Source organism: Sardina pilchardus, chromosome 3 (genome assembly GCF_963854185.1).
Source record: "Sardina pilchardus chromosome 3, fSarPil1.1, whole genome shotgun sequence".
Lineage (NCBI taxonomy): Eukaryota > Metazoa > Chordata > Actinopteri > Clupeiformes > Clupeidae > Sardina > Sardina pilchardus.
The window spans coordinates 1,491,099-1,503,598 of NC_084996.1; the positions used below are offsets into that span (position 1 = coordinate 1,491,099).

Here is a 12,500-nt window from a genome sequence, read left to right on the forward strand (position 1 = left end):
TGTGATAATTTGCATATTATAATGTGTGTGTATGTGTGTGTTTCCGTTTCAACTACAGGTCTTCACCCGAGTTTCCCTTGACCTCTGACCTCAACACACACAGCCACACCAACATGGATGCACGGACACACACACACTCCCCCCAACACACACCCATACACATACCCCAACACCCACACAACCAAAGCAATCAGGAGGCAGTGACACACACACACTCCCCCCAACACACACTCTTACACACACCCCAACACCCACACAACCAAAGCAATCAGGAGGCAGTGACACACACACACTCCCCCCAACACACACCCGTACACACACCCCAACACCCACACGGTCAAACCAACAAGGAGGCAGTGACACACACACACTCCCCCCAACACACACCCTTACACACCCCCCAACACCCACACAGCCAAGCCAATGAGGAGGCAGTGACACACACACACTCCCCCCAACACACACCCTTACACACCCCCCAACACCCACACAGCCAAGCCAATGAGGAGGCAGTGACACACACACACTCCCCCCAACACACACCCTTACACACCCCCCAACACCCACACAGCCAAGCCAATGAGGAGGCAGTGACACACACACACTCCCCCCAACACACACCCTTACACACCCCCCAACACCCACACAGCCAAACCAATGAGGAGGCAGTGACCGACACACATGCCCCCCAACACACACACAACCAAAGCAATCAGGAGGCAGTGACACACACACACACCCGCACACACACACACCAACACACACACAGCCAAACCGACCTGGAGGCAGTGACAGACACACACAGTCTTGGGGTGCAGACAGTCACACACACACCCCATCACACACACAACTTGGAGAATCTGGCATGCCCAGAAACCCTCTCACACACACACAGCCCTGAGGTGCAGGCACCCGCACACACACCCTCACACATGCTTGAGCACACACACAGCTCAGAGATGGTGACACACACACTCACACACATCCCAGAGATTGTGATAGAGGCAGACACACACACACTCTCACACACACCTCAACATCACCATAGCCCTGAGATGGTTACACACACACTCACACACACACCTCAACATCACCATAGCCCTGAGATGGTTACACACACACTCACACACACACCTCAACATCACCATAGCCCTGAGATGGTGACACACACACTCACACTCTCACACACACCTCAGCATCACCATAGCCCTGAGATGGTGACACACACACTCACACACACACCTCAGCATCACCATAGCCCTGAGATGGTGACACACACACTCACACACACACCTCACCACACACCTCACCACACACACTGCATAGAGATGCTGGCAGTGACAGACTCCCCCAAGTCTGACACGACACACACACACACCCACAGACCAGAAGACCAGAGGACTAACCTACCCGACCCCCCCACTCTAAACAACCCCCCCACTCTAAACAACCCCCCCACTCATACACCAGACGCCCCCACTTTAACTGACCCCCTCAGTCTAGCTGCGCTCTCATTGGTGGAGCAGTCGAGTGCAGTGCTCCCATTGGTGGAGCTGCCGAGTGCAGCGCTCCCATTGGTGGAGCAGCCGAGTCCGAGTGCAGCGCTCCCATTGGTGGAGCAGTCGAGTGCAGCGCTCCCATTGGTGGAGCAGTCGAGTGCAGCGCTCCCATTGGTGGAGCAGTCGAGTGCAGCGCTCCCATTGGTGGAGCAGCCGAGTCCGAGTGCAGCGCTCCCATTGGTGGAGCTGCCGAGTGCAGCGCTCCCATTGGTGGAGCTGCCGAGTGCAGCGCTCCCATTGGTGGAGCTGCCGAGTGCAGCGCTCCCATTGGTGGAGCAGTCGAGTGCAGCGCTCCCATTGGTGGAGCAGTCGAATGCAGCGCTCCCATTGGTGGAGCAGTCGAGTCCGAGTGCTGCGCTCCCATTGGTGGAGCAGCCGAGTGCCGCGCTCCCATTGGTGGAGCAGTCGAGCGCAGCGCTCCCATTGGTGGAGCAGTCGAGTGCAGCGCTCCCATTGGTGGAGCAGCCGAGTGCGGACGAGGCTGTGACGGCGGAGGTGGGCGTGTCCGTAGAGATCCTGAGCTGTGATTGGGTCGTGAAGAGCGGTGGGAGCGGTCTCTCGCCACCAGTGCTGTTGCCGTACCAACCAGAGTGTGACTTCAACCTGCGGAAACGCGGCCAATCGCAATGCGATAACCCCGCCCCCAAGCGATGCAGGACCGCCTCCGGGGATCACACGCCCCCCCCGACTCCGCCCCCTGATCTACAGGAAGAGCCCATGACCACTTCCTGTCTGTCTGAGCCGGGGCCTCCGCTGCTCTATCCGTACTTTCAGTTCGACACGCCCACCAAAGATCATCATCACCAGCAGCAGCCCAGGAGCCCCCCCACACTCTCGCCACACACACACACACACACACTCGCACTCACACACACGAACACACACACACACACACGCGAGTGCTGGAGCGGCTCGGAGTCGTCGGACTCGGACTGGGACCACGGGCTGCTGCTTCGTCTGGCTCCCGCAGTACCGGCGGCGGCCACGGGCCCGGGGGGGCGCTACCGAGCACAGCTGGAGCTGCTGCTGCTGCAGGGCTGCACTGGACCTGAGGACGGCAGCTACCACACACACCTCACACACACACTCAGCACACACACACTCACCACGCGCTGACCTTACACACACACTCAGCACACACACACTCAGCACACACACACTCACCACGCGCTGACCTGAGGACGGCAGCTACCACACACACCTCACACACACACTCAGCACACACACACTCACCACGCGCTGATCACACACACACACACACACACTCAGCACACACACACTCACCACGCGCTGATCACACACACATTCAGCACACACACACACTCACCACGCGCTGACCACACACACACACACCTCACACACACACTCGGCACACACACACACTCACCACGCGCTGACCTTACACACACACTCAGCACACACACACTCACCACGCGCTGACCACACACACACACCTCACACACACACCTCACACACACACTCAGCACACACACTCACCACGCGCTGACCTTACACACACACCTCACACACACACCTCACACACACACTCAGCACACACACACTCACCACTCGCTGACCTTACACACACACACACACACACACTCAGCACACACTGCACTGGACCTGAGGACAGCAGCAACCACACACACCTCACACACACATTCAGCACACACACACACACACACCCCGCTTACACACAGACCTTACACACACACACTCAGCACACACACACTCACCTCACACACACCTCACACACACACACACACTCACCACGCGCTGACCACGCGCTGACCACACACACACACACACCGCTTACACACAGACCTTACACACACTCACCACGCGCTGACCACACACACACACACTAGCCTCCCCTCCCGACTGGCCCCTCCCTCAGTACCAGATCTGTATGCCGTGTGTTACCAGCCCAGCTGTGTGTGATATAGTCTCTGTGTGTGTGTGCGTGTGTGTGCGTGTGTGTGCGTGTGTGTGTGTGTGTGTGTGTGTACGTACGTACACAGCAGTTAAGTGAAATATTATCGGAGTGTGTGTGGGCACAGGGATCTTTTGATATCCCTCCACACTCCATCTGTCCAATCCTCCCGTGTGTGTGTCTGTGTGTGACTGTGTGTTCCTCTGTGCTCTGGAAAAGTCCTGAGTATTTAATGAGCTGGGTGAATCTCTCTCTCACACACACACACACACACACACACACACACACACACACAATTATCTTAAGTGCTTCATCTCTGCTAAAGTGTGTGTGTGTGTGTGTGTTTTGGAGATGATTGACTGACTTGGCTCAGTGAGTGGAACTGTCTCTGTGTGTGAGACTGGGTGAACAGTTTAAATGGTGTGAGTGTCAGTGAAAAGTGTAAATTGTGTGTGGGAGGGTAATGGTGTGTGTGTGTGTGTGTGTGTGTGTGAGAGGGTAATGGTGTGTGTGTGCATAATGGTGTGTGTCTGTGTGTCAGTGAAAAGTTTAATTGGTGTGTTTGTGTGTGTGTGTGTATGTGTATAATGGTGTGTGGGAGGGTAATGGTGTGTGTGTGTGTGTGTGTGTCTGTGAAAAGTTGAATTGTGTGTTTGTGAGTGACATGTTTAAATGGTGTGTGTGTGTGTGTCTATGTGTATAATGGTGTGTGGGAGGGTAATGGTGTGTGTGTGTGTGTCAGTGAAAAGTTTAATTGTGTGTTTGTGAGTGAAATGTTTAAATGGTGTGTGTGTGTGTATGTGTCAGTGAAATGTTTAAATGGTGTGTGTGTGTATGTGTATAATGGTGTGTGTGTGTGTGTGGGAGGGTAATTGTGTGTGTGTGTGATGATGAATGAATGTGTGTGTGTGTGTAATGGTGAATGAATGTGTGTGTGTAATGGTGAATGAATGTGTGTGTAATGGTGAATTAATGTGTGTGTGTGTGTGTGTGTGTGGTCACAGCAGTCTCATGGTGACTGGATCATGCGTTGGCCGTGTCCTTCACTGTTTTATGATGATGATTTGATTTTAAGATGTTTTATGCAGTGTTATGGTTATGATTTGTTTTTATTTTATGCAGTCTTTTCTGTTGTCCATGCTGCTGGTGTGTTCTGATCACACTGTCGGTTTTATTTTTTTATTTTTTTTATTGTGTGTGTGTGTGTGTGTGTGTGTGTGTGTTCCCCAGTGTTCTCTTCTGACTGGAACAATAAAGGAACATTTAAAACTATGATGCTGACTGGCCCCAATTTCTGATGCTCTTCTGAGCATATTGTCCGTAAAGTTAACCACCATACAGCACCATACACCACCACCATACATCACCACCATACATCATACATACACCATACATCACCACCATACATCACCACCATACAGTTACTATACACCACCACCAACTAACCACCATACAGTTACCATACACCACCACCATCAACTAACCACCATACAGCACCATACACCACCAGCTAACCACCACACAGTTACTATACACCACCACCACCACCTAACCACCATACAGTTACTATACACCACCACCACCAACTAACCACCACACAGTTACCATACACCACCACCACCAACTAACCACCATACAGTTACCATACACCACCACCACCAACTAAACACCAACTAACCACCATACAGTTACTATACACCACCACCTAACCACCATACAGTTACTATACACCACCACCACCAACTAACCACCATACAGTTACCATACACCACCAGCTAACCACCACACAGTTACCATACACCACCACCACCAACTAACCACCATACAGTTACCATACACCACCAGCACCAACTAACCACCAACTAACCACCATACAGCACCATACACCACCACCAACTAACCACCATACAGTTACTATACACCACCACCAACTAACCACCATACAGTTACCTTACACCACCACCACCACCACCAACTAACCACCATACAGCACCATACACCACCACCACCACCAACTAACCACCATACAGTTGATCACCACCAACTAACCACCATACAGTTACCATACACCACCACCACCACCAACTAACCACCATACAGTTACTATACACCACCACCACCACCAACTAACCACCAACTAACCACCATACAGTTCATCACCACCAACTAACTACCACACAGTTACTATACACCACCACCACGAACTAACCACCACACAGTTCATCACCACCACCAACTAACCACCATACAGTTACCATACAACACCACCACCACCACCAACTAACCACCATACAGTTACTATACACCACCACCAACTAACCACCAACTAACCACCATACAGTTACCATACACCACCACCATCAACTAACCACCAACTAACCACCATACAGCACCATACACCACCACCACCAGCTAACCACCAACTAACCACCACACAGTTACTATACACCACCACCACCAACTAACCACCATACAGTTACTATACACCACCACCACCAACTAACCACCATACAGTTACCATACACCACCACCACCAACTAACCACCACACAGTTACTATACACCACCACCACCACCTAACCACCAACTAACCACCATACAGTTACTATACACCACCACCACCAACTAACCACCACACAGTTACTATACACCACCACCACCAACTAACCACCATACAGTTACTATACACCACCACCACCAACTAACCACCATACAGTTACTATACACCACCGCCACCAACTAACCACCATACAGTTACTATACACCACCACCACCAACTAACCACCATACAGCACCATACACCACCAGCTAACCACCACACAGTTACTATACACCACCACCACCAACTAACCACCATACAGTTACTATACACCACCACCATACATCATACATACACCATACATCACCACCATACATCATACATACACCATACATCACCACCACCAACTAACCACCATACAGTTCATCACCACCACCAACTAACCACCATACACCATACACCACCACTACCAACTAACCACCATACATCACCACCACCACCAACTAACCACCACACAGTTCATCACCACCACCACCTAACCACTAACTAACCACCATACAGTTACTATACACCACCACCACCAACTAACCACCATACAGTTACTATACACCACCACCACCAACTAACCACCATACAGTTACTATACACCACCACCACCAACTAACCACCAACTAACCACCACACAGTTAATTTACACCACCACCACCAACTAACCACCATACAGTTACTATACACCACCACCACCAACTAACCACCAACTAACCACCACACAGTTAATTTACACCACCACCACCAACTAACCACCATACAGTTACTATACACCACCACCACCACCTAACCACCAACTAACCACCACACAGTTACTATACACCACCACCACCAACTAACCACCATACAGTTACTATACACCACCACCACCACCTAACCACCAACTAACCACCATACAGTTACTATACACCACCACCACCAACTAACCACCACACAGTTGCTATACACCACCACCACCAACTAACCACCATACAGTTCATCACCACCAACTTACCACCAACTAACCACCATACAGCACCATACTATACACCACCACCACCAACGAACCACCATACAGCACCATACTATACACCACCACCACCAACTAACCACCATACAGCACCATACTATACACCACCACCACCAACTAACCACCACACAGTTACTATACACCACCACCACCAACTAACCACCATACAGTTCATCACCACCAACTTACCACCAACTAACCACCATACAGCACCATACTATACACCACCACCACCAACTAACCACCAACTAACCACCATACAGCACCATACTATACACCACCACCACCAACTAACCACCATACAGTTCATCACCACCAACTAACCACCATACAGCACCATACTATACACCACCACCACCAACTAACCACCATACAGCACCATACTATACACCACCACCACCAACTAACCACCATACAGTTCATCACCACCAACTAACCACCATACAGCACCATACTATACACCACCACCACCAACTAACCACCAACTAACCACCATACAGTTAGTCACCACCAACTAACCACCACACAGTTCACCTCCACAACTAACCACCACACAGTTACAATACACCTCCACCACCAACTAACCACCATACAGTTAATCATCACCACCAACTAACCACCACACAGTTCACCTCCACAACTAACCACCACACAGTTACAATACACCACCACCACCAACTAACCACCATACAGTTAATCATCACCACCACCAACTAACCACCATACAGTTCATCACCACCAACTAACCACCACACAGTTCATCACCACCAACTAACCACCACACAGTTCACCACCAACTAACCACCACACAGTTCACCGCCACCACCAACTAACCACCTTACAGTTCACCACCAACTAACCACCACACAGTTCACCTCCACAGTTGCCCTGGCTCTGTACAGTTAACCACCGTAGAGTTAGTGTCCATACAGTTAACCACCATACAGTTCACCACCACCAACTAACCACCATACAGCTCATCTCCACAACTAACCACCATACAGCTCATCTCCACAACTAACCACCATACAGCTCATCTCCACAACTAACCACCGCACTGTTCATGTTAACCACCACAACTAACCACCACACAGTTCACCACCACCAACTAACCACCACACAGTTCACCACCACCAACTAACCACCACACAGTTCACCACCACCAACTAACCACCATACAGTTCACCACCACCAACTAACCACCACACAGTTCACCACCAACTAACCACCACACAGTTCACCACCAACAACTAACCACCATACAGTTCACCACCACCACCAACTAACCACCACACAGTTCACCACCACAGTTGCCCTGGCTCTGTACAGTTAACCACCATAGAGTTAGTGTCCATACAGTTAATCTACAGTTAACCACCATACAGTTCACCACCACCAACTAACCACCATACAGCTCATCTCCACAACTAACCACCATACAGCTCATCTCCTCAATTAACCACCACACTGTTCATGTTAACCACCATAGAGTTAGTGTCCACACAGCTCATCAGGGCCATTTCTCATACATTTCTCATTCGTGTGGGTTGTTGCCCAGGGAGTTCACCACCACCACCAACTAACCACCACACAGTTCACCACCACCAACTAACCATACATTTCTCATTCGTCTCATTCGGGTAGTTGCCCAGGGAGGAACGAGCGTTCGTTAAAAAAAAAAAAAAGAAGAAATCGGACTATTTTTTAGCTCTCACTTCAGTTTTGTATCTCATTTGCCCATCAAGTCAATCACATGTCACCATGTGGCAAATGGGCGCCTATATATTCTATAATGTATAGATGAATGGGCACCTATATAGTCTATAATGTATAGATGACGGGTAACAACGCAAGGTTAACTGTAGAGAATGGGCACCTACATAGTCTATAATGTATAGATGAATGGGCACCTATATAGTCTCTATAATATTGTATAGATGACGGGTAACGACACAAGGTTAACTGTAGAGAATGGGCACCTACATAGTCTATAATGTATAGATGAATGGGCACCTATATAGTATCTAATGTATATGAATGGTCGCCTATATAGTCTCTATAATATTGTATAGATGACGGGTAACGACACAAGGTTAACTGTAGAGAATGGGCACCTACATAGTCTCTAAAATGTATATGAATGGGCGCCTATATAGTCTCTATAATATTGTATAGATGACGGGTAACAACACAAGGTTAACTGTAGAGAATGGGCACCTACAGTACATAGTCTATAATGTATAGATGAATGGTCGCCTATATAGTCTCTATAATATTGTATAGATGACGGGTAACAACACAAGGTTAACTGTAGAGAATGGGCACCTACAGTACATAGTCTATAATGTATAGATGAATGGTCGCCTATATAGTCTCTATAATATTGTATAGATGACGGGTAACAACACAAGGTTAACTGTAGAGAATGGGCACCTACAGTACATAGTCTATAATGTATAGATGAATGGTCGCCTATATAGTCTCTATAATATTGTATAGATGACGGGTAACAACACAAGGTTAACTGTAGAGAATGGGCACCTATATAGTCTATACTGTATATGAATGGTCGCCTATATAATCTAATATTGTATAGATGACGGGTAACAACACAAGGTTAACTGTAGAGAATGGGCACCTACATAGTCTATAATGTATACTGTAGATGAATGGGCGCCTATATAGTCTCTATAATATTGTATAGATGACGGGTAACAACACAAGGTTAACTGTAGAGAATGGGCACCTACAGTACATAGTCTATAATGTATAGATGAATGAGCGCCTATATAGTCTCTATAATATTGTATAGATGACGGGTAACAACACAAGGTTAACTAGAGAATGGGCACCTACAGTACATAGTCTATAATGTATACTGTAGATGAATGGGCGCCTATATAGTCTCTATAATATTGTATAGATGACGGGTAACAACACAAGGTTAACTGTAGAGAATGGGCACCTACATAGTCTATAATGTATACTGTAGATGAATGGGCGCCTATATAGTCTCTATAATATTGTATAGATGACGGGTAACAACACAAGGTTAACTAGAGAATGGGCACCTACAGTACATAGTCTATAATGTATAGATGAATGGGCGCCTATATAGTCTCTATAATATTGTATAGATGACGGGTAACAACACAAGGTTAACTGTAGAGAATGGGCACCTACAGTACATAGTCTATAATGTATAGATGAATGAGCGCCTATATAGTCTCTAATGTATATGAATGGGCGCCCATATAGTCTCTATAATATTGTATAGATGACGGGTAACAACACAAGGTTAACTGTAGAGGTCACCACCATTCAGTCAGTTTCCTCCATAGAATTAATCGGGACAGTAAACCACCATAGACTTCACCTCCATACAGTCAAACTCCACACAGTTCGTCTCTACAGGTGTGTGTGGGGGAGGGGGGGGGGGGGGGGGGTTGATCTCTAGGCTGAAGGGTGTGTGTGTGTGTGTGTGTGTGTGTGTGTTGAAGGACGTCCTCTTGTCCTCCTTTGCTGGTCTCCGTCTCAGATCGATCTCTCCCAGGCCGCTGATGTCAGCATCTGCATCCGATCCCTTCCTGCTCCAACTATTCCTGGATTCCTCCATTCCCTCCGCTGCCGAGGACAACAGTCACCTCTCCGTGTGTGTGTGTGTGTGTGTGTGTGTGTGTGTGTCTTAGGACATTTTCTAAATAGGAAAAGGGTTTGTTTAGTGAACTGGCCTCTCAGACTACTGACTGTGTCTGTCTGTGTGTGTGTGTGTGTGTGTGTGTGTGTGTGTGTGTGTGTGTGTGTGTGTGTGTGTGTGTGTGTGTGTGGCAGTGTCCAGTCTCCCTGTTCTGCGGAATGCACTCCGAACAGGCGTGTGTGTGTGTGTGTGTGTGTGTGTGTGTGTGTGTGTGTGTGTGTGTGTGTGTGTGTGTGAGTGTGTGTGCAGCAGACTCTAAGGGGCTCTGTCTCACGTGCTCTACTCGTTCAGGAGAGATACTCAACTACTCTCGTGCTCAAATTTCTCTCAGTGCCTCTCTCCCCGGCCAGCGATCAATGGCAAACCAAAGGCGTTCACCTTCATGCACACACACGCACGCACGCTCACACACACACTCCCTGGCATGCCAAACAGAGCAATGTCCACCTTAGCGTGTCTGTGCAAGCTCATATTTGTTTTACGTTTTGGTCTTAATAGCGAGATAAACGGCAGTTTCACATCAGGCGCGTGCACTGCTTAGATTAGTCTTCAGCAGTGTTGTTTTTTATTTTCTGTTGTGTTGTTTATTTTCTGGTACAAAGCCAGCGTTCGGGAGGCTGGACCGGATACATTTCTGTTAGTCTTCTGCTACCCCATCTTGTGTTCGTTTGCCCCCACGCGCTCTCCACTGGCCCGTGAGCTTTCTGAAGATGCTCTCCTCGTGCTGTCTGCTCCTCGCGGCGCTGTCTGCTTCAGTCACCTGCACAGGTAAGCACGAGCCCGGCACGAGTCAGAGGCAGACCGACGCGCGGGAAATATTTCTCTCGGTAGGCCAGTTAGTAACGTCACGTGTTGCGCTTACAGTTATGGAACACCCAAGTTGGACATTATACGGCCTATGTAGTTGGCTAAGATCATTTTAATTTATAAAATGTTGTCTTTGGAACACAACGTTGCCTCTACTTCTCCTCAAGATAACGTGACATGGAAGGACATTTCTGATTGGGGGCATTTGGCGGATCAGGATGTGGAGATAACGGTGCCCAAACGGCTCCTACACCAAATCGATTCAGATGAGGAGTTGGCGCACGAGCGATTAGACACGCGTGTGAATGAGCGCGTGGCACCACAGGTAAGTTCTGGGGTGGCGCGCGTGCAGACAGCAGAGGTGGAAAACTCAGAAGCTTCAGAAATGAAAAGTCCAATCATGTATTGGTTCTATCTCTGCACTTTGAACAGCTGATCTCATCAATTAGCTGCTTTCCCTGGCTGAAGAGCTGTGCTAATTAGAATCAGCTGGTTTACTGTAAGTGAAGGGTTGCCATAGAGCGCCTTAGGGCGTATTAACACCAAGAAGGTCCGTTAGTTCACTTGCTTGGTCCGGACCAATTTTTTATTTTATTTGTTTTGTGCGGTTCGCTTTCACACTGTGATTAATTGGAACCGGACCAGAATTTATAAACAAAAACACATGTGCTAAGGTCGTTCAACCATTGGCTGGTAAACGTGTAGGCGGGGTGAAGAATATGAAGCTAAAGTCAAAGTTGGCCCACGTAAATAGGCTACTATGGAGACTTTGCGTAGGTAGCCTACTGTACTCTTATTATCCTAGCAATATAGTTTATGCAGTTACAGCTTTGCAGAAGTGCTCGAGCGTCAAGACCGTTTAAAGCAACACTAACAGCAAGCCTACGGAAGACGGAACAAGAGATGCAA

General features: G+C 48.6%; 2 protein-coding genes across 3 annotated transcripts in view; both read left to right on the forward strand.

Moving 5' to 3' along the window:
• The window catches only part of LOC134077617 (mucin-3B-like), a 20,253-nt gene extending 17,642 nt beyond the window's left edge, over positions 1-2,611 (forward strand). The window contains exons 11-12 of the mRNA XM_062533319.1: positions 59-2,323; positions 2,530-2,611. Coding sequence (XP_062389303.1) covers positions 59-2,323; positions 2,530-2,611 — 2,347 coding nt within the window. The remainder of the gene's footprint in view (positions 1-58; positions 2,324-2,529) is intronic.
• An 8,608-nt stretch (positions 2,612-11,219) lies between these two features.
• LOC134076328 (disintegrin and metalloproteinase domain-containing protein 11-like) overlaps positions 11,220-12,500 on the forward strand; it is a 45,691-nt gene continuing 44,410 nt past the window's right edge. For both annotated transcript variants that reach the window (XM_062531320.1, XM_062531318.1), the window contains exons 1-2: positions 11,220-11,552; positions 11,759-11,916. In XM_062531320.1, coding sequence (XP_062387304.1) covers positions 11,495-11,552; positions 11,759-11,916 — 216 coding nt within the window. In that variant the 5' untranslated portion in view covers positions 11,220-11,494. The remainder of the gene's footprint in view (positions 11,553-11,758; positions 11,917-12,500) is intronic.